The 24,518-nt window shown below is 33.2% G+C and overlaps 1 protein-coding gene across 5 annotated transcripts in view; it reads right to left on the bottom strand.

Annotated features, from left to right (window-relative positions):
• Micu3 (mitochondrial calcium uptake family member 3) overlaps positions 1 to 24,518 on the bottom strand; it is a 101,685-nt gene that overhangs the window by 3,531 nt on the left and 73,636 nt on the right. For 4 of the 5 annotated variants that reach the window (XM_048791816.1, XM_048791815.1, XM_048791814.1 and 1 more), the window contains 6 exons: positions 21,377 to 21,472; positions 15,277 to 15,377; positions 14,366 to 14,537; positions 4,249 to 4,357; positions 1,977 to 2,134; positions 312 to 380 (listed from right to left, as the gene is read on the bottom strand). In XM_048791816.1, coding sequence (XP_048647773.1) covers positions 312 to 380; positions 1,977 to 2,134; positions 4,249 to 4,357; positions 14,366 to 14,537; positions 15,277 to 15,377; positions 21,377 to 21,472 — 705 coding nt within the window. The remainder of the gene's footprint in view (positions 1 to 311; positions 381 to 1,976; positions 2,135 to 4,248; positions 4,358 to 14,365; positions 14,538 to 15,276; positions 15,378 to 21,376; positions 21,473 to 24,518) is intronic. The other variant, XM_048791817.1, reaches the window with a different exon arrangement.

Below are 24,518 nucleotides of genomic sequence, written 5' to 3'. Positions count from 1 at the left end.
TAGGTCATTATGTTGTATCTGTTCAGGTGAAAAACTATTTTAAGTTTAACATAAGAATTTTAAAACACTCTAATGGCCTAAAAATACATTATAATTGTGTTTCTCTCAGCTCTCTCAGCTATTTTTTCTTTCTTTTTTTTTTTCCTGTGGTGCTAGGGATCTAACCTAGGTCTTATAAATGCTGTACACATGCTCAACCACTGAGCTATACCTTTAGCCCTTTTTCAGCTATTTTTAAATGTTATAAAAGAAAAATAACAATTATTCCTTTGTTGTTACTGAAAAAATTTAGATAAACAGAGATAACATACTTATCTGCTATGAAGTTCTTTTTTTAGGCAGGATTTGAAAGTGGGATACTTCTGTACTGTTTTATAGCCCTGTGGAAGAGAGAATCAAAAGTGTTCAAACGTTCATAAAGAAAAATTCAGCCTAATTTAAATGTGGAATCTAAAAATGTTAAACTCATATAAATAGAATAGAATGGTAGTTAGCAGGTGCTGAGAAGGCTGCAGGATATGGAAAGAAGTTTCCCAAAGGGTACAATGATCCAGTTAGACAAGAGGAATGAATTTTCAAGATAAATTGCACAGAAAGGTGACCAATGTTAATAATTATGTATTGTATATTTCAAAATTGCTGAAAAATACATTTAAAAATGTTCTCACTACAAAATAATAGATATGTGACGTGAAAGATATATTAATTAACTTGATATCTGTACCCCCCAAAATATATACAATTGGTATCTGTCAATTAAAAACAAACTAAAAAATTTTGAGCAAATATTAATAAAAGCCAAAGGGAACCACAGGAATGTAATATACACATACAAAAAAATTAATGCTTAAGGGAGAAATAGTATAAAAGGTTAATAGCATAGTTTATGTTTATTTATTTGGTTTTCTTACTCTAAATTTTTTGCAGAAAAATTAGAGAGATTTTCAATATATGTCCTTACCCTGTTTGTGGCATGAACTGAAATATTAAAATCTAACCACTAGGTGGCAGTTAAGTACACAGCATGTTTACAAAGATGGCTTTTCTTTCTTTCTTTCTTCTTTTTTTTTTTTCCTAGTATTTTTTTTAGTTGTTGATGGACCTTTTATTTATTTGTATGTGGTGCTGGGATAGAGCCCAGCACACATGTACTAGGCAAGCGCTTTACCACTGTGCTACAATCCCAGCCCGATAGCTTAGTTTTAATGTCATTATATAATTTAAGGCATAAAAAAACATAATCTAAGATAAATCTTGATTTTTTTTCTATATGTAGATAGCTTTTTCTATTTTAAAAAGCACAGTACTTAGGGATATTCTTGCTAAAGATGGAAGACTGAATATACTAGCTGTTAATTTTAGTAGAAAAAAATTTTTGTTTTCCATTTGTGGTACATCCATAAATATGTTGGATGTATATACATTTATTGGCTCATGCTATATTTCAAGCTCTAAAGCATGGCTCTTAGAAAAACAATCACTGAATATTTAGCAATTAACTTTTAATATGTCAACAGGAAAAAATAGTTAAACGGATAAAAATCGTTTGAAATTTATTTCCATATAAACAGTAATGAATATGTAGTGACTTAAAAGCCTCAAGATACCTAGAGGAAATATTTCTTATATAAAAGAAAAAGTAGAGGTATACTTGTATATTAACAAGTCTAAAAAGCCAATGTGCAAACTGAATTTTTCAAAAATTTTGGCAATACTTCACCCCAAATAAAGACATTAAACTAATTGTGTATGAAAATAAATTATTAGAAAATTATTGAAAAAGCATGAACTTTTTTTTAGGTGTAAAATTGTTTTTGCTTAAGTATGGAAAGCCTATGGTTTTTCTTTGCAAAGAGAGCATTTTATGCTTAAATTGTTAATTATGTAAGTTGTTTAAATATGTAAGTTGAACTTATTATTTTTCCCCCCTCAGATTTTAAAAAGGATATCAATAGACTTGAAATTTGTAGGTTTACCCGGAATCCTCTATGGAGTCTGTCCTTCATAATCCCAATAAATTCTTTATAACTTAATTGATCATCTTTGTCAACATCAAAAATCTTGAAGACAGTATTCACTAAATGTGGTGAAAGTTTGAGTCCAGTAGCTACGTACACAGCACGTTTAAATTCATCTAGATAAATGTCACAAAAAATGAAAAAAAGTAGATCATTAACATTATTTTTTTTTTAGTATGTGTTAATTACTGGAAAGGTTGTAAAAGAAGCTGTTTTCTAAACATACATCATAATCTACTTATATATCACAGGACTTTTTATTAATCTTATTGTCTTTTAGGGAACAAGAAGATATTTTGTGGTTTTAATGAAAGAGCAAGAAGCAGTTAGTTGTATTTTATGTTAATAATGTCATAATTAGTGCATGTTTAATGAGCATCAGTGACAGTTCCTTTAAGTCTGAGGAAAGAGCTCAGATAAGAGATGAGACACTTGCCCAAAAAACCATTACACAGGGCCACATAAAAAGTACCAACAAAGTACAATGAGAATCTGAAATGAGTGAGTACTTCTGTCTGCAGTGTGGAGTAGGGAGGGGAAGAGAAAGGCAGTGATTTGGAAAGGCTGTGATTTTGTATTTGAACTAAGCCTTTAAGGGTGGATGATTTCAGCTTGTAGGGATCAGAGAATGACAGATGAGATGATGTAAATGAAAAAAGGCATGGGTGCAGATGGGAGAAGCATAAAGCAAGTTCAGAAAATAGTGAACAGTCTGGTTGGGTGAACACAGGGAAAATAAAGGATTTGAAGGAACTCTGCACAGATTGTAAGGTGAAGAACCTGTACATTCTCCAACAGGCGATTTGGAAATTCAGGAGTTTTCTATAGTTGTTGTATCATAGAAAGGTTAATTGATGTTTTAGGAAGATTCTTCTTGAGTTGTCTAGGAAACATCAGAAAGCAAAGTAGCTAATGGCAGAAATGACACAGAGGTGGCTCATACAATAGTCCTTTTAAGACGTAAACTCCCAAATTAAGATGCTAGTAATAACAAAAGAAACAGATATATTCCTAGCTCTTACAAAAGCACTACAATTTTTTCCATTTTCCTAGTTCCACCAAGTAGAAGAATGACTTTTTATTCTGAATTAAGTAAATTGATATGATTTTAAAATATTTTGGTAGTAAAGGCTGTCTGTGAAAGCATGGCTTCCCAAAATTTTGGTTTTAAAACACTACATTAGGCTGAGATGAAGTCAACATCATGAACATATCAATTTCTTTGAATGTTGTAGACTAGAAAATGGAAGAAATACAAAATTTTCTCAGGTTTCTTTTAGTCAATGAATAAATAAATGAGACCTTATAATGGATCTATGGACGTTAGTTTTGTTTGATGCTGGGGGTCAAAACCAAGTCCTTACTGATCCATACCCCTAATCCCTTTATGTTTTTGAGAGAGATGATTATCATCACCACTTAGGAAGTTCAGGTTGGCTTCTCCTTGGAATTGAACAGTAAAAAACCCTGAGATATAATAAGCTTGTGAATTAACACAGATAGATTATGGCAGAGACATTATAGTAAAATCTTCTTAATAGATATAAACAGAAAGTCCTCCTATGGCAAGAATTTTATAAAAGGACATGTCCTTGAGGGGAGGGAAGGTGATGGTCACTGTCACAGAATTCTAGTAAAAGACCTTGGCTTCTTAGCCAAACAATAGTGTTGGAACAAGTGAGCGGATCCTGAGGACTATAGCATTCTGAATTCTATTTTAGTTGTATTTGTGTATAACTGAAGCAAAACTGATAATATAATTTTATACACAATTCTTAAAAGTCAGTTAATGTAAATTCATGGCTAAGACATGGCTCTGCTGATATATTTCTGGGTTTTCAGCCAGCAGGTATTAAATCAATAAAATAAATAACATCCTATGAGAATGTCTGAGACATGGCCAGCTGGCTCTTCCATAGGTAGACACATGTCCTTCAATGTCATCAAGTGGTCAAGAGGTGGCTTCTTTGAATGTTTTTACAAACATTGTTTTCCCATATATGAAATTAAGGGCAAAAAGAAATTCAACAAAAAATTTATCTCATTTACCCTAAACTCGTTTAATTTTCTTTAAAGTGTCAGTTACTTCTCACTGAAAGTGTAAATCAGACTTTCAGGCAAGTTGATGATAATACCATATATCTAGTTGACATTTTGCTAAAGACAGTATAGTAAAGTCTCTAGGTACAGTATATGTTTTGCTTTAAATGTTTGAAGGGTGATTACTTACCTTGTCCTATAGAGCGACTTGCAAAGTTATACATATTAAGGGCTATTGCAAAGTCTTCTAAGTTATTCAGAAACTGGAAAAATGATCTGAATTCATCAAATGTGATGCCCTATTTTGAAAAAATAAATATAAATGTAATCAATAGTGTCAAATTGATTAAAATAACTATCTACACTTAATACAAGTAAACAAATTAATCTTCAATTTATCTTGAAAGTAAACATTTCCAGAGCACATGTTGAAACTATTTTTCTCCAAATGGAATCTAAGATTCATTCAGACTTATTTTCACTGGGTAGTGTTTCTACCCTTACAATAATAATGAATGTGTTTTAAACACTGTCATATAAGTTCAAAGCTTCAAACAATGCTACAATAAAAAATGAATTAAAAAGTTTCAATTTTGAAAACCCTTTACATAAAGCTCATTTTTTTAACCCTTAAAAAATGGTAATTAAAAAAAACCATAAGAAAGTTTCCTTTGCACATGTATTCCCTTAAATATGATTCAGCATTCAATGTCAATGTCTTTAGAATGACCATGCAAAATCAAAATGTTGACCAAAAGTCAACAGTAGTCTATTTGAACTTGCCCCTGTCATGATAATGCTACCAAGACAGCAGGAGGAAGTCAATGACTGAACAGATACAGCATTGGCAGGCCCAACACAGGCCTCAGGGTAGGATCGTGTAAAGGAGTGGTGTTAAGAGTGGCTTCTTCTGGAATGTACAATTGCTACCACTGATATTATGGCAGTTAAATAGAAAGGTTATTGGAAATAAATACGATGTATCTCAGAGAGTACAAACTGGGACAGAAACTGAATTTCAGTTAATGAATTCTCAACAAAATTAACATAAATGAAAAAGTACACAGAGAAAAGAGCAGAGGAGCAAGAGCCGAGACTTAACAAATTCTGATTTTAATGTGGGGGTAAAAGACAAAGGGACACTAAAGAGGCAGTGCTGGAAAGCTAGGCAAAGAACCAGAGGAGTGTATTTTCATGTATTAGCTTACTACTGATTAAATGACTTATCACCAAAATATCCAATTTTTGGTATACATTATTTCCAATTCAATTATAACCCCTCTTTTACTTGCAATATGAAAATCCTCATTGTATTTGCATACTTTTGTCTTTTTGTTGCATTTATTTATGGCTACTCCAATCCTGGATCCTACTTTGTGCCGTGATCCTATCTGCCATTTCTTCTAGAGAGGACAGTTAGAATTAGTTAGGAAGACTGTACCAGAAGGAAATATCTTGATGAGGACAGCTTGCTGTCAGGGAAAACGATCAGTGCTTTGGTTCTGTACTACTTTATATTGTGACCAGCAGTCACAGCAACAGTCTTTGTCTCAAGATGACAAATTACAAGTAAAAAACCCCAGAAAAATGGGATATTTTTAAGCAAAGGAGTAGCGCAAATATCAATACTTTTGTGTGTGTGTGTGTGTGTGTGTGTGTGTGTGTGTGTGTGTGTTGGGGATTGAACCCAGGGGCACTTTACCACTGAGCTACCCTTTTTCTTTTTTCTTTTGAGACAGGGTTTCACTAAGCTGCATAGGGCCTAACTAAACTGCTGAGGTTGGCCTTCAACCTGCAAATCTCCTCTGTCTCCTGAGTTAAAAATATCAATACTTTTGAGGAAAATGAATTTAAGAAACAAATCAAAGAATGACAGACTACAATGTCAACATTCGAATCTAGGTTTTTCAAAATATGATTCTCAAAGTTTGGAAAGACAGATCAAAGTAAAAACCACACAATAATTCTCTTGTACACATTAAACACTTTGTTTGAAAATATGAAACTGTAAAATAAAAAGTGGGACATTTATTTTTAAGGAGGTAATTTGAAACAACCATCTTTAACAGCAGTAAAGGACATATAGTCTGGGTAAGAGGCCAAGAGAAGAGAAGTGGCCTATTTTTGCCTTCCCATCCTTATCCCCAGAATAGAATATATCCATGAACTGTTAGAGGTAAGATGAAAGGAAATGGTTTACAGGCTAACAAAAATCAAATAATGATAGTAACTAAAAAACTCAAATCATCAAAATGCATCCACTGAAAGTATAGACATAAAATATCTAAATATCTAAATATCTATGGTCAATTGTCAGCAGGGTATCCATACCATTTACTGGGGAAGAAACTATTTTTTTAAAAATACTTGCTGGGATAACTAGATATTTCATATGCAAAAGTTAGACCCTTTCTTCACACCATTTTATACAAATTAAATCAAAGTTGAACAAAGACCTAAACTTAATAACCAAAACTAAAAATTTATGCCAAAATAAAACAAAACACCCCCCCCCACACACACAAAAAAAAACCCCTAGAGACAAAATTTCATAATCTATCAATTGGCATTGTTTTTCTTAAATATAACACTAAAAGCACAAGAAACAAAAGAAAAAAATAGAATAACCCCAACTTTATCAAAATTAAAAATTTGTGAAGATCAAAGGCACTACCAAGAAAATGAAAAGACAACTTATCACCAAATGGGAGAAAAAGTTGCAAATCATATATTTGATGAGGGTCTAGTATACAGAATATAAAAAGAACTCTCACAAATCAGTGACAAGAAGACAATCCAATTTAAAAAACAGGCAAAGGACTTGAACAGACATTTCTTCAAAAAAGATATACACATGGCCAACAAACAGAACATGAAAAAATGCTGGGGAATGCAAATCAAAACCACAGTAAGACACCACTTCATACCAACTTGAATGACTAAATAAACAAAGAGATAGTAAGAAGTGGTAATGAGGATGGAGAGAAATTAGAAATCTTACATGTTGCTAATGGGATTATAAAAATTGTATATCTGCTTTGGAAAACATTTTGGTATTGCCCTGAAATATTAAAACATAAAGTTGCCATGTGATCTAGCTCTTTATATATTCTCAATTCTTTTGAAAACTGAAAACACATGTTCATATAAAAGGCTATACACAAGGTTCATAAGAGCCCAAATAAAAGACAACTCAAAAGTTCAACAACTGAGAGACAGCAAAATGTAGTATATTCATAAAACTGAGTATTATTTGGCAATAGGAAGGAACAAAGTGCTGATACTTAGTACAATAGGGATGAACCATGAAGAAGTTATACTAAGTAAAAGAAGTCAGATGCAAAAGGCCACACATGGTAAGATTCATTAAAATGAAATATCTATATTAGACAAATCCATGACAGAAAGAAGATTAGTGGTTGCCAGGGTCTGAGGGGTAGGGGAATGGGCAATCACTGTTAATGGTTGTAAGGTTTCTGTTAGGAATGATGAAAAAGTTCTGAAACTAGACAGTAGTGATGGTTGCACAATACCGTGAAAGTATTTAATGCTGTTCAATTTTATACTTTAAAATGGTTAAAATGGAAATTTTATGCTATGTGTATATTTTATGATAAAAACTACATACGTCTGTTGAAAAATGTTACTCAGGATATAAATATATACTTATAGGTACATTTGGCTTGAACAGCAGAATTCATAAGTGGAAAAACTGAGGCAATAAGATACAGTTCAATAAAGATTTTTAGTATTATACTAGTTGTTCAGATTGATGTGCTTTGTCTGTAGTCATGATAATAGTGCCCCCAAATGGCTAAGACTATCCAATGTGTGTACTCTTTATCTCTAAAATGATTGAAGTATACAAGGCTGAAATAACTGTGAAAAGCATTGAAGAAAAATGGGGGAGTGACATCATGGACAATGGCCAACTAGGGTACTTAAAGAATCAATCCATCCATAGAAACAACCATAAACCTAGAAAGACTGACAGAACCAAAAAAAAATATTTTGAACCCTGTAATCCAATCCAAATTTATAGCAAGCTGACTAATGACTAATGAAGAAACGGGTGGATAAAATTCACTGATAAAATGTTGGGGTACTTTTACCTGTTTAATTATCATTCATTATTTTTAGACTGTATAAGTGACTTTGGGTATGGTGGCTGGCATTCCTAGTGTGGTCTGCTGGTATCAGGGGATGCACATGGACCTTATTCTTAAAATACTGTGGTATGTGATTGAACCTGTCTCAAGGTTCACAGAGAGACTGACTTTTCTTTTGCTCTCTTCCCCTTGGATTGGAGCAACATTCCTGGTAACAGAACATCTGTCAAAAGATTTAAACATATACACCTCCCCCCATCTACCTGGATCAAGGGATGAAAGATGTAAAAAATAGCAGATAAAATCCAAAAGGTTGGAAAGTAGGAGGCTGGTAAGAATAGTTCTTTGAGCAGTAAAAACTCAAAGGGCCACTGTACCATTGTATATTTCTAGGAAACTGGCATACAATACACATGCCCAGGATGGATGCATGCTCAGAAAAGACAAGAGAACTCTATGCTACGGTCTGTGGCAGGACTGTAAGCACTACAGGAGCAGCAGCTGAAGGCTAAGGGAGAGTTTTCAGAAGTCTTGCTCAGTGTTCAAGGAGTGCTCCGTCTCACAGCCAAGTTGCAAAGAGTAGGAGAGCACTATTGTTCTTCTTTTGGGTCTAGACATATATGGAAATCTCGGACCACTAAGATAACAGAGCAGAAACTTAATACCTATATACCACATGGATCTATATTCCTTTACTAAATAGTTTGGAAAAGTCACTAAAGAAATGGATGGTTGCATGGCTTCAGCAGAAACTATTCCTGAGGAATCCTAGATACTGGACTGACTAGACAAAGACTTTAAATCAACTATCTTAAGAGAATTAAAGGAAATCATGAATAAAGAATTAAAACAAAACAAATCAAAATCAAACCAAAAAAACCTTAGCAAAATGATGTATGAACAAAATGAGAATATCAATGAAGAGACAGAAAATTACAAAAAGGGACCAGACAGGGCTGGGGATATAGCTCAGTTGGTGGAATGCTTGCCTCGCATGCAAAAAGCCCTGGGTTCAATCCCCAGCAACACAGGAGGGGGAAAAAAAGGAACCAAACAAAAAGAGATGAAAAGCATAATAGCTGAAATGAAAACCTCACTACAGAGGTTCAAAAACAGATCTAAGCAGGCAGAAGAAAGGATCAGAGAAGCTGAGGAAGGACAACTTTGAAATCATTCAGTCTGAGAAGAAAGGAAAAAGAATGAAGAAAAGTGAACAGATGGGGGCCCATCAAGAGTACCAACATAGATGGAATAGAGAGAGAGTTGAGCAGAAAGATATTTGAAGAAATGACTGAAAACTTCAAATCTAATGAATGACCTAAGTCTACATATATGATATATAAATAGAATAAATTGAAAGAGACCCACATCAAGACAAATTATTATCAAGCTAATGAAAGCCAAAAACAGATATCTTGCAGGCAGCAAGAGAGAAATGATTCCTCAGTAAAAATGATCTTAAATAAGAATAACAGCTGACTTCTCATCAAAATCATGAAGGCCAGAAGTCAGCAGAATGATACAGTTCAAATGCTGAAAGAAAAACTTTGCCAACCAAGAATTTTATACTGGCAAAACGATCCTTTCAAAATTAAAAAGAAATTAAGATATTTCTAGATGAACAAAAGCCAAGATAACGTATTGCTAGGTTTGATACCAGCAGACCACACTAGGAATGCCAGCCACCATACCCAAAGTCACTTATACAGTCTAAAAATAATTAATATATATATATATATATATATATATATATGCTAGAGAAAGTCCTTTATGCTGAAAAGAAAGAAAACTAGATATAGATAGTAACTTGTACCCATATGAAGAAATAAAGACTCATATTAAAGTAAAGGTAACCACATGGAGCATGGAGTACTATTTCACATATGCTAAGATGGCTAAATTAATAAAATAACATATGGAAAATAACATATCACCCAGCAATTCCTCTTGCAGGTATATACACAAAAGAATTGAAAAATGGTATATGCTGAGCAGCACTATTCACATAGCCAAAGGGTAAAAAGAGCCCAAATGTCTGTGGATGGATGAATGAAAAATTAAATTGTAGCACATACATATAATGGGATTAGTATTCACTCACTGTGAAGAATGAAGTACTGATACAAGCTACAATGTGGATACATCTCAAAAATATGAAAGAATTTGAAAGATCACATATTGTATAATTCCATTTATGAAATATCTAGAATGGGCAAATTCATAAGAGAAAGGAGAGTGATGGCTGTCAGGTGCTAGAGGGAAAAGAAGATAAGGAGAAACAGCTTAATAGTTATAGGGTTTACTTTTGGTATAATGAAAATGTGTAGTGAAAATGTTTTCTAAGTAAACTAGGAGTTTCCATTAATTGAACAGGAAATGTGGTAAAATGGAACAAGTTTTGCAACCTTGGAACCTGAGATATCTATTCGCTCTCCAAGTGGACAGGCTGAGTAGGCTGTAGGCAAAAGGTTGAAATTCTGAGGACAAATTTTAGCTGGAAACATGACCTAAGATCTAATGACTACTAATCAGCATCCCTGATTGCACCCCTGAAAACTGTATTCACACATATCCAACTGTCTGCTTATTATCCATACTTAGATATCTAGTAGGAATATCAAACTTAACTTGTTCCTAAAAAAATTTTTGATTTTCTTCTAATCCTAAATCTATAGTAGTCTTACTTAGCTCAGAAAATGGTACCATTGTTTCACCTTTTCTTGATTCCTCTTTTTACTTCGAATTGAGGTATAATCCATAAACAAGTTCTATCAGTTCTGTTTTCAGTGATCCAATACCTGACCCTTTTCTCTATCTTTATCCTGGTTTAAGTCATACTTATCTTGCACCTGGACTCCTATGAAAGCATCTTAACTTGTCTCTTTCAAAGCCAGGCCAACTAAAATTTATCCTGTTATGTAGCAGCCATGATGATTTTTTGAAACATCAATCAGATGGTATGTGGTACATGAATTAGATCATATCTGAATATTAAAGTAGATAGTCAATACTTATTGAATAAATACTTGAATGAATAAACTCTAAAGCAAGGTTGGCAAACTTTTCAAGTAAAAGGCATGAGAATAAATATTCTCATTTTTGCTGCTATATATAGTCTCTGTTGTTACTATTCAACTTTATCATCATGGTACAAAAGCTGTCGTAGACAATCACAGATAATACATTAAGTGAATGAGCAAGACCGTATTCCAATAAGATTTTATTCACAAAAAATTGGAGCTAGGAATAAGAAAACAAATAACCCAATCAACAAATGGGCCAAGGACCTGAACAGAGAGGAGGATATACAATCAATCAACAAGTACATGAAAAAATGCTCACCATCTCTAGCAGTCAGAGAAATGCAAATCAAAACCACCCTAAAATACCATCTCACTCCAGTAAGATTGGCAGCCATTATGAAGTCAAACAACAACAATTGCTGGCGAGGATGTGGGGAAAAGGGTACACTTGTACATTGCTGGTGGGACTGCAAATTGGTGCGGCCAATTTGGAAAGCAGTATGGCAATTCCTGGGAAAGCTGGGAATGGAACCACCATTTGACCCAGCTATTGCCCTTCTCGGACTATTCCCTGAAGACCTTAAAAGAGCGTACTATAGGGATACTGCTACATCAATGTTCATAGCAGCACAATTCATAATAGCTAGACTGTGGAACCAACTTAGATGCCCTTCAATAGATGAATGGATTAAAAAATGTGGCATTTATACACAATGGAGTATTACTCTGCATTAAAAAATGACAAAATCATAGAATTTACAGGGAAATGGATGGCATTAGAGCAGATTATGCTAAGTGAAGCTAGCCAATCCCTAAAAAACAAATGCCAAATGTCTTCTTTGATATAAGGAGAGTAACTAAGAACAGAGTAGGGACGAAGAGCAGGAGAAGAAGATTAACATTTAACAGGGATGAGAGGTGGGAGGGAAAGGGAGAGAGAAGGGAAATTGCATGGAAATGGAAGGAGACCCTCATTGTTATACAAAATTACATATAAGAGGATGTGAGGGGAAAGGGAAAAAAATCAAGGGAGAGAAATGAATTACAGTAGATGGGGTAGAGAGAGAAGATGGGAGGGGAGGGGAGGGGGGATAGTAGAGGATAGGAAAGACAGCAGAATACAACAGTCACTAGTATGGCAATATGTAAAAACGTGGATGTGTAACCGATGTGATTCTGCAATCTGTATACGGGGTAAAAATGGGAGTTCATAACCCACTTGAATCAAATGTATGAAATATGATATGTCAAGAGCTTTGTAATGTTTTGAACAACCAATAAAAAAAATTGGAGCTAGGGTAGTTTAGATGATTTCTGCTGTAGAATTTAAATACTCTAACACTATTGGTATCATTATTAGAATAAAATATATCAGCAATATAAAAAGTCATTATTAGAATAAAATGAATTCCTTATCTTGGCTTATAAGACCCGACCCACATCTGTCTCTTTTCTTCCTCTTTATCACCTACTACTTTCTTATTTACTTTAGGAAATGCCTTTTGTAATTTTCTCAAACTAAGCTTTTCCCCTCCCCAGGCTTTTGTTATTTGCTGTTATCTCTGCCAGAAATGCTCTTTATCCACATCTTTGCATAGGTCATTCTTCACAGGTTCTCTTAAGAAAATTCACAAAAGAATCTACCTTCTTCTCTATTCACCATAATTTTTTCATAACATCAGTATCTGAATAACATTTTTTTGTTTATCTCTGTATTTCTATAAAAGAAAATTTTATTTATCTTGTCATTTTATCCTTAGTGCTTAATATAAGGACTCATAAATAGTAGATAGGCATCTACTTAATAAATATCTGCTAGATAAATGAATGGAAATAAAAATATTTTATACATATAAAATGCTATTCAAAAGCACTCCCCACAATACCACTGGAGAGAAAAATAGTAAGAGAAAGACGTAAGTAGGGTGCGGTAGAAATATCACTGGCCTGCAAGGATGTTTTCAGAATTAATGTGGTAAAACAGAAAAGAAATAAATTTGGATTAATGTTGGTGCAAAATTTTTTATTTCTAATGTAATGATTTGTAGTGTTTAAGATACTTCTATCAATGAGAAGTTTTCAGAAGCTGAATGTAACATAAGACTTTTCATTCTGATATAATTTTAGATGTAAAAATTAATTGTAAAAACAGTAGAAAAAGTTTCTATAAACTTGTCATTCCTGAAATTTGACCTTCAGAATCTGTATTTTTTGATATTTCCATTTAATTAAAGAATTAAAAGAAAAAAAGATTCAAGGCTCTAAACAATATTACAGTAGCTCAAGTAATACAGCTTCTAATATTTATTTTTATGGAATTATGTATGAGTTGGAAAAATTCAGCTTAATAGATACAAGTTCCCTGATTAAAAAGCAATGTAAACTAATGGCCAAATGCATCAAGTCCTTTTTTTTTCTCATTCCTTAGGGGACCTAGAGAATTGTTAACATTGTCACAGTGTATCCATTCTAAACAAAGTCAAACATTTGCAAGTTTTTCTTGGAAAGATTAACCTGATCCTTCTATAAACACAAACAGAGGCAATATGTCCAAAACATCCCATGCTTAAAAGGGTACTTGTGACACCAGTTCTATTTGGTTGCAATGATGCGTTCAAATACCACTAGATAATGCAACTGCTCAGTAGTGCTGACAACACATTTGTTACTAAACAAATAGACAACCAGTTGTCTCAGATTCTTAACCATTCATGCCTTCCAAACTCTTTGAAAAGCCTCACTTCAACTGCAGATAAGATCACTCACTCATCAACAGCAGTCTTCAAATGACCTTTTATTAAGGGTGTTATAGAAATGAATGGTGTGTGAGATAAATGACGTCAATATAAACTGTTTTGAAGTGATGTTCATGTACTAGTCAAAGCATACAAGTCAGCAGAATTCTCTTGAAAAATAATATTCTTAATTTGAATAAAACAACTTCTAATAGCTTTAAAGGTTTTTAGCATACCTAAAACAAATATATGGGTATCTACCTGGAATTTAAAATTAATTTTTTAAAATTTGGAGAGAACACTTGGGACATAGAAGGATAAAATTTATCCAAAATATCTTTGATTCACAGAGGAGAAAGAAAACCAACAAAAGAGGTATTTTATAGACCTATATAATTACAAGATAATGTATATATTAAAATAAATAGTGAATTAGATACCTTTTCTTCAGGTATACTATAACGCACATTTTCCAAAAATACTGATGTATTTTCCACATTTGTATATCGTAGAAGAATATGAGCAAAATCTTCTTCACTGATGGTATTCATTCCATTAGAGTAGGAAAGGAATTCTATTTCTAGAACTTCTGTTTGAAGGTTATCCATGAATCTATGATAAAGTACAATAAAAAATGATCAAAAGCAATGATCAAATGTTCACTGTCCTAGAAAAAATTATTTGGAAATAAATTAATTAAATGATGACTCAAAGCTTTATGAAAATCCTCTTGGTAAATGGGAAAGAAAAGAGGACAAGTTATAAGAGGTTTTATCACTCAATGACTGTAGCACCTGGGGCAAATAACCTCTCAGGGCTTAAGTTTCCCCATTTGTACAGTGGAGATAATAAACACACCTTGCAGAGTGGTGATGATACTTAAATTGCTTAATACTACTGTGGCTTATTGAGACTAAGGCATGGGCGTATACTTCTGGACATATAGGTGATAACAATCAATAAAGACATGAAGACATTTTGATCTTTCAACAACTTCCTGTCACAATTATCAATATAACACTGGTATAAAGGTATTAGTGGAAGTGGATAATATAAAGAGTATCTTCAGTTAAGATGAGAGTAGCAAATGGTATCACTGCACTAGATGATTTCTAATAACATTAACATTCTAACAATTTTTTTTTGAGAGAGAGAGAGAGAGAGAGAGAGAGAGAGAGAATTTTTTAATATTTATTTTTTTTTTAGTTTTCGGTGGACACAACATCTTTATTTTTTTATGTGGTGCTGAGGATCGAACCCAGCGCCCCGTGCATGCCAGGTGAGCACGCTACAGCTTGAGCCACATCCCCAGCCCAAAATTCTAACAATTTTAAGTAAAAATTAAGCTCACCTATAAAAATCTTCAAAGTTCAGCTCAGCTTTTCCTTTCTTTCCAAAAAAGTGTACAAGAAGTGTAGTATCTGATACTAAACTTGTGATGTCATCAGCACGCTTTAAAAAATCACAATTTAAAAGGTAATTGCAATTAAAAAGATAAAATAAAATTCCTCAAAGAATTTTATCAACATATAAATATCAAGAATGCAATGGTAAGAACATTAGAATGAGAAATGTAGGCTATATTAATAAATGTAATTACAGTTAAAAGGAAGTTCAAATTTTAAAAACAAAACTTTTAACAAAACTGATTTTTATCCCCACCCCAAATGTTCAAGACATGACAATATTTAAGAAGCTTTTAATCTCAAATTATGCCTATAGGGTACATGTACTTTAAATTATCTGAGATAGTTTAAATCCTTTAGTAAACATCTAAGTATACTATTTTTATTTCAGTAATTTGATTTGGATTTTCCTGTTTAATCTGAAAAATCCATTTTTTAAAGGTGGTCAAAAGAGGTAAATTTTTGTGAGTGTATTGCAGACACAGAACTTGACATGAGAATGACTCCAAACTTCCTAAAACATTCTTTTAAGCAGAATACTGACCTATTAAATAACAGTGATATTTTAAATAGATGATATTATATTTTGAAACTACAGTGATAATATATCTTGGAATTTAAATATTTTTTTTGAAAGGTTTAAAAAAAGGGTTTACATGATTTCCTTGAATCTCTCACAAGTTAATACTAGAGGATTTTCCCCTTTCTATACAACCTAGTAAACTAAGTTCCAACACATGTTTTCTTTAAACTGCTTGGTTATATTCCTTACAAAGTTCAATGGCTATAGAAATTTCCTTCTTTAAAGCATTGTAGGTCTCCCTTTTTCCTCCCTCCCTCCTTCCCTCCCTCCCTCCCCTCCTTCTTCACATAGACATTAATTCATACCTATTTTTATAAACTCAGGTACAAAAATCATAAAATTCAAATGAATGTAACTCTCCTACATAGCATCCTAGGAAATGTAAGAAACATAAGAGGTTAAATCATTTTCTATATTTTAAAAAATCACTGCAGATATTCACTAAAGATACACAGTTGAAATGTGTCACTTCTCAGCCATAATACTGATAGTACTCCACAACAGGACATAGGGAAAAAAAAAAAAACTTCTCTACAAAGAACTCGTTTTCTACTGTCCCTGACAAAAAGTCTCATTTCACCCACCTCTACACAATAAAATTTGGTATTTGATTCCTCACAACCCTCTTTCCAATCTTTCATGAACACAGCTATTTTATCCTTTAAAACTGGTTGGATCTTTATTTCCTTTCTCCCTGAATCATTTTTTTTCTTTTAGCAGAGATCACACATTCTGATCTCCCTTCTAACATGTACTTCTATTAATGCACTAAACTATTTTTCTATAGTGATTTCTCTGCTACTTTGATTACCTGTGTCTCTGTCCTAAGACTTCTCAATAGTTGGAATATCTGAGAAGTTTCCTAATAACACTATCAACTTCTTTGAAGGACTGTTAGCAGTTTGATTTGTTGGTAGAAGAAAAATAATATAGGCAGGTAGTCAAGTGCAACATACTATTTTTTTTAAATATATCTTCTTAACAAAATATATTCTGAATAATGAAGAATAAGAGTGGAAGAACCAGCCTTTCAGTGCTATGTATGTAAAGGAGACTACAATTTGAGTTCCCCTGGAAAGGTGCCATTTCACCAGTAGCTTTAAGGGCTAGACTGCTCTAAAAAAAAAAAAAAAAAAAAAAAAAAGCCAGGATTTAGAATCAAAAATTTTGTTTCATTAACTTTTTTGATCCTCGGCTTCATTATCTGTTAAATGGGGATACTTTTTATCTATAATAACAAGTTTGTGGGTAAAATTAAAATAGGAATGTAAAAGAAAAAAAAAATCACACAGATGTTCTTATTGGTAGCCATATAGCATTGGGGAGGGGAAGATACCTAATGTTAACTATAGACTCTCTTTTATAATTTATATATCTAGATTGTTCAGTTTATAATCCTTCAAACAAATAAACAGGGGAAGAAAATATCTCTGAAGGCATGCTTAAGTGAAGCATGAGAGGAGGTTCTAGACAGTCTGCATGAAAAACCAGGGTATTTGTCTTGAAGCTAGAAAAATGGATCAGGAGAAAAAAGGACAAAGTGTGTAAAGAGTAAGAAGAGGTATTTTTCCAAAAGTTGCTTATTTCAGAAATAAGCAGTAGTGTGGTGAGCAAATTAGATGATGAATTCCAGAGTCAGCTGGCTGGCACTGAATAATGACACTTCTCATTATTTAAGTGACCCTGGGGAAGTTAATCTCCCTGAGGACATTATTATCTTCAGGAATAGTAACAGTACATATTCTAAAAAGTTGTTCAAAAGCTAGATAACACATATAAATATTTTACCACTGTGACAAGCACATTGTAAATGTTCAATAAATGTTAGCTATTATTATTTATTTTTGCCAAATAAATATATTTCAAGAAGTTCAAAAAGGATTAGACACAACAAAAAATTGAAAATAACTAGAATATGGAACATTCTTCTTTTTTGTCATTGAAAGCACATGCTATATAAAATAAAAAAAAAAAATAGCTTAAAAATGAGAGGTCCCAGAAACACCAAAAACTAGTGAACTCAATAAGGAGCATCTTTCTCTGGTGTTGTGAAGTCATTTACAATAAGTCATTTACTATAAGACATAGCATACTGAAATGAGATGGCTTGGTTTTATACAGGCTTGAAATAATGACCTCACTTGGCCAGTTCTCATGCCCATTGAGTAGAGCACATCTTAAAATGTTTCAGCGTTAAAATCTTATTAGATTCAGGTTACACTTATCCAATAATCCAGATCCACAGAGGCATAAGTAACAGTTTGATGTTAGAGAAAAAAAAATTAGAAAATGGAAATAGGGAAAGCTTGTTTCCCCATTTAGTGAAACAGAGTACTGCTTGTAGTCACTGAAAACTACACCATTGTCCTTGGTATCCTACCAGTGTTACATAATGAAAAGTACAAGAGACTTAACAAATAATAAAGACTTTATCCCCTTGATTCTTATGTTCATTGCTAAAATAAAATAAATTCAGGTGTTTTCATAACAAAGCCAGGAAAAGTCACAAAAGAATCCAAAGGGCCATTTACATGAAAGGCTATTATCTAATTTTGTTTTGATTAAAAATTATTTTAGGCTGAGGTGTAGTTCAGTTAGTGGTAGAGTTCTTGCTTAGCATGCATTAGACCCTGGGTTCAATTCTCAGCATACAAAGTAAATAATTTTAAGTGATCAAATAAAAAAATGAAGTAAATTTGTACAAAATACAAATTGATTCAACTATTAAAATAAGGAACTGTAGATAGCCTTTCAACATCTTTTCATTTATTATAGTGTGATAAGTTGTATCTAAGGGCTGAAGGAAATCTTTTGCTTTAATTTTGTTTTTAAATAATTTATTAAAACTTAGTAAGAATTGGGCTGGGGATGTGGTTCAAGCGGTAGCACGCTCTCCTGGCATGCATGGGGCGCTGGATTCGATCCTCAGCACCACATAAAAATAAAAAAATAAAAAGATGTGTCCACCAAAAACTAAAAAATAAATATTAAAAAATTCTCTCTCTCTCTCTTGAAAAAAAACTTAGTAAGAATAAGTAAAGTTTAAGGCAAGTAAGAAAAATTTAGATTTCCTCTGTATTCAGCATGTTGCATGATAATGCTTATATTGATGCTTATATTGAAATCTGAATTTATGAGATTTTGGTTAGAAAGTAGTATCAGCTGTGTCATGAAAATTTTCATCATATGATTTTATAAAAACTTTAAAAAGGGTGTTTAAGACCACTTTTAGGGTACCAAAGATATATCGAAGATTGTTAAGCCAGAAAGAGGTATAGAATTAGTTCTGGGAAATTGTAAAAGCCAGTGCCAGCATACTTCTGATAGAACCATAAACATTTTCCAATACTCTCACACAAATCATCATCCTCTGAGTATACAAGACCTGACTGCTCTTCTGATATAACGTTTCCTAATATTTAAATTAAATTCAAAATCTAATTAGCAGATTTTATCTGTCGGAATTTTAGCAGTTAGATAGGATTAAAGAAAGGCTGGAAATTGGGAGGTAGACACTCTAGTATGGGAGGAGACAATAGAGACATGACTATTAATTTGAAGCCTGGAAGCTTGGCCACAGTTACTTGGCTTGTAGGGACTTACAGGAGTAGTGTTCCCAGTTACTCTTATTTTTAAATAAGTACAACTACTCTGTCCTACTTAAATGATTATAAAATAAAGTATTTCTAAGATATATGTGAATAGAATATCTTCCACTTCATACCTAAACATGATTCAAATTTAAAAGGTAATTATATGAGGTAATAAATGGTGATAATTACATCATATTTATATATTACAGATTAAGCATAGGAAAAAAATGTATAATTTATTTGTTTTGGGATTTAAAATTGAGCAGAAATGACAAAATTATCCTAGTTTGGCATCCATCCCTGGATGCCAAATTGAGTAATACTATAAAGATGGATAATGGAATATAACACAAATCACAACTAAGCCAGGCACAGTGGCACACCCCTGCCATGCCAGCTACTTGTGAGGCTGAGGCAGGAGGATCCTTTGAGCCCAGGAATTGGTGAGATTCCATGTCAAAAAAAAAAAAAAAAAGCATTACAATTGATGATTGCAGTTTCCTTCTCTATAATTTTTAGGAGTAATTTTTAAAAGTCAAATTTAAAGTTTAGAAAAAGAAATGAGAAGAAAACTTTTAAAGAGAAAAAGGTAATGAAAAACAAATCTCAGTATTTGCCAAGAAGTCCTTTCCAGTAAGATGATAGATTTTTGTTTGTTTTTGCAGCTTGGGGATCCAACCCAGGGCCTGCCTTGTACATGCTAGCAAAGGGCTCCACTGCTGAGCTACAATCCTAATGTACTCTAAAAAAGTGCTTTTACAAAATATTTACTTAAAACACCTTGAGTTTTAAGTGTAAAAATTCTTAATAGTGAACATAAGACAGTATTTAATCTTTAAGACACAGCCCATCCTTTAAAATTAAAATCTCTATTGACTGTGGCTTAACAAAAGTGGGGTGTGGTAGAAGCAGCCTACCCTATGTGCAGCAGTAAGGTACGTGTCAAGACTAAATTAAAAAATGATAATAAAACTAAAATAGGGTCAGTCTGTTTTTCTTTTGATTTTTCAAACAGTTTTATCCTCACACAATTCTGAGACATTTCCTTTTTTAAAAAATGTACACAGGGAACACGATTTTTTAATGCAAACAATAACTTACGCCCTGTCTCAACTACATAGAAAGCAAGTGGCATCACTGTTGTCAGGAGGGTCACAGGAAGACTGGCTGCCAGGTGCTGGGGTCACCCTGTGTCCATTCCCAGGGTCCCAGAGTGAGAAGGTCACTTTCACCCTAGGCACAGATGCATGGCCAAGCCTGCTTGGCGAGGAACATTGCTCTGGCCTTCCCTACCACCTCATGATCTGCATAGCCCACGTCCCCAAGCAGATCTACTCCGGATAGAAGCAGATCTGACCCCCACCCCCACCCCTACCACCACCTGCACAGTGAACATTTTGCTGGAAGGACAGGAAGCAGCACAGGAAATCAGACAGGAAATCACTTTTGGTGACAATGTGCTGCAGCTAGCCCACTGCCATGTTTTGAGGATTGAGGCCAGAATGCCTGGTGGAGGCGCAATTTGTTTTTTATTTTCACCATGCACTGGCAATCTTAAATAATGCAAAGTAAATTATTCCTTTCTTTCTTTATTGTCTGTTCTGACCACACACTGTTTCCTTTTAATTAAGTTGGCAAGTCATGTTTTAACAAGAAGGAAATTCATTTAACACAGACAACTGTAGGTTGTCTTGCAGCCCTTGTCAGCACAGCTGACATTCAAATACAGTTTACATGTAGTAATTATTACTTTACTGAATAAAAAAAATTGTACATTTGTTGTTTCATCCTGTGACTCTAAAACAAAATGAAGACTAGATTTAACAAAATGACAAACAGTACAAGGACCTTGTTGAGGTTTAATTATACCTCTGCGAGATCTGAAAACAATGCTTGGCTTGTGTTACGTCTCAGTGTATCCCAATAGCTTCTGGAGACAAGTTCCTCAGTATCTGTTTTCAGTACCTATAGAAATTTTAAAAAGCACAACTGAAATCTAAAGAATAGTTACAAAGAATGACAATTATACACTCTAAGTCTTTCTAACTGACCTTAAAAGAAAACACATTAGCTTACCTTTTTTGTTTTCTGCTGCATACAACAGTATTAAATTACACTGCTGGTAAACTCATAGTGCTTTCAAAGGTGTACTGGTATATAGCTGCTGTTTCTAAGTTCAATGTGGTTTTGTCAAAAAGAGTCAATTTCTCCAATCCCTCCCTTTGCCCTTCTACTGAGACATGAAAAACTTCTAAGAAAATACAAAAATACTATTCACCCTGTAACCCCACTATTTTGGAAGCTGAGGCAGGAGGAATCCAAGTTCAAGGACAGCCTCAGTGACTTAGCAAGACCCCATCTCTAAATCAAAAATTATAAAAAGGCTGGGAATCTAGCTCAGTGGCAGAATATACCTGGGTTCAATCCCCCCACCAAAAAAATTTTTATTCATAACCTGGTATGAAATAAATTCATATGTAGAAGATTTTGGTAAGTTTGTAGTGACCTATTATATTATACTTAATTTAAAAATTATTTTTGGCTCTCATACATTATCTTATCAATGTACCAAAAGGAAAATAATCTTATCCATATACTTTGGAGAAACAAAGTTTAAATTAATTCAAGGCTTGTTAAAAAGAAATATACCTGTTTAAGTTGACTGCCTCAAAACCACTCAGCAATTTTGTACGTATGTCTATTTTGAATGGATAAGGCACTTTCTAATCTTTATTACAAGGATCAAACACTAGCTTTTAACGCAGTACTGGTTAGTAAGAAGATACCAAGATTAAAAAGTATTATAATCTTCCTATGAAAATGCTGGACTGCAAGCCGAACTTGAATCTCTAAACAAAAAATAATTAAAATCAGGATGGGAGCTGGGGATGTGGCTCAAGCGGTAGGGCACTCGCCTGGCATGTGCAGGGCGCTGGGTTCAATCCTCAACACCACATAAAAAATAAATAAATAAAAAAAATAAAGATATTGTGTCCACCTAAAAAACTAAAAAATAAACATTTTTTAAAAAATCAGGATGTATCAGGGAAGATTACATGGTTCTCAGGTGAGGCAATTTTTTGGCTATTGACAGAAGAAAATGCACCATATTGTACTTAGGTGAGACATGTGAGAACTTTACTTATTTTTTTGGTCTTAATTTTTAAAAGTCTAGAGTCAGCAGGGCATGGTGGCACACAGCTGCAGTACTAGATACTTTGGAGGGTGTGGCAGAAGGATCCCTTGAGCCCAGGAGTTCCAGGCTAGCCTGGGAAAGACAGCAAAAGACTGTCTCAAAATAAATAAATAGATAGATAGATAAAAATAAAAGTGGGTACCATTAATAAAACTGTAGTGCAGTACTATAGTGTTGTGTAGGAATTATTTCAAAGATCGTCTTAATTTTAATTAGCTGCCTACTACTCACAATTTAATAAAATGTCAATAAAATGTTAACACAGACATAAGTGTTACCATAAGTAATAACTGTGGCAACATGAGAGAAAATCTGCCCATCACTACCTTTTCTAACTAAATAAGCATTAACTAAGTAGTTACAAACTAAACAGGTAAAATTAGCAAAACATTGAACTAACATGGTTCATTTTCTTTTATGTAGGTTTGAAATAACCTCAATAGATTAAATTCTTTCTCTCAAATATTAAGACATATTTTGAATATGAAATGCATTTTTAATTGTAACTTAGAAGGTTAATAGAAGATTTTTAAAACAGGATTGTAAAACCTATCAAAATAGAAAATAAGGCTTACTGTACACTATTATTAGAATAATAGAAATGATTCCTTTTGTAAACTCACATCTTTTCCATATTGCCAAATACTAGTCACCAACACACACATGCACACACACACACATACACACACACACAAATATTCAAAAAATTAGGAGATAAAGAAAATATAAATATTTTTTTACTCTTCATATTTTAAAAATGTATATTTACCAGGATAATATGCAAGTTTTTAAAATCAAAAAGATGTTTAGAATATAACAGCTCAATAAGTCTCCTCCTACAGAAAGCTTTATACTCATCACTTCACTCCAGAGACTAAATTATGCTAGAATATAACTGAATTGCTATAACTGGATATATTTGTTTTTGTTTTATCGTACACCATCTTTCAAATTATAAAGGCTCTGAGGGCAGGGACAATATACTTGTAGCAACTATTGCTGCAGAAAAAAAAGCTAATGAATCACTGTAATTTGTTAGGCATATTCATTAATGCCTAAATATTTGCTTATTCTGGAGGTAGTACTTAATATTTTAATTGATAACTTGGGTAATGAAATTAAGTATATTTCAGAATATGCAAAACTAATAGAAAACTGTAACATGAGGAAAATATAATAGTATATTTAAAATAAGGTTAAAGTAGCAATGAAAATAAAACTGGAATTTAATAGCAAGAAACACAAAGTAAAAATATGCAACCAAAATATATATAAATAGACTAAGAGAAAAAATGAAGGGAAAATGTCCAAATGTAACTGAGCACCGTGATGATTATGAAATAGATAACTATGATGCTTTGCGATGTAAATAGAGAGCAATTTGCAAAGACTTCCAGAAGTCTTCTCACTATCTTTGATCTAACCTTTGGCTCCTTTATCAGAGGGTCATGTTAGTGTAGACTTTCATTTAAAAGGAAAAAAAAGACACACATATAGTTCAGAATAATTTATAAAATGGATGGCACAGGCAATATGATGTCCTGAATGTACTGTACCCTGTAAGTGTGATACATTTTCTGCTTGAGTTCTGAGACTGTTATTGGTAAAACTCCCTTAAATTTGCAGTTTTGGTCAAGATTTCTTTATGCCTTTTTAGCTGAGTCAAAGGAGGATCCTATTCAAGTCATCAAATGCTATCTATGATAGAAAGGAAGGTAGGCAGGCAAGAAAGGAAGGAAGAAAGGGAAGAAAGGAGGGAGGAAAATAAGGGAAAAGAGGAAATTAGTAAGAAAGATTCATTTAGAGATGGCAACG

The sequence above is a fragment of the Marmota marmota genome, unplaced genomic scaffold (genome assembly GCF_001458135.2).
Source record: "Marmota marmota marmota unplaced genomic scaffold, marMar, whole genome shotgun sequence".
NCBI classification, from domain to species: domain Eukaryota; kingdom Metazoa; phylum Chordata; class Mammalia; order Rodentia; family Sciuridae; genus Marmota; species Marmota marmota.
This window is presented reverse-complemented; position numbering and strand designations above follow the sequence as displayed.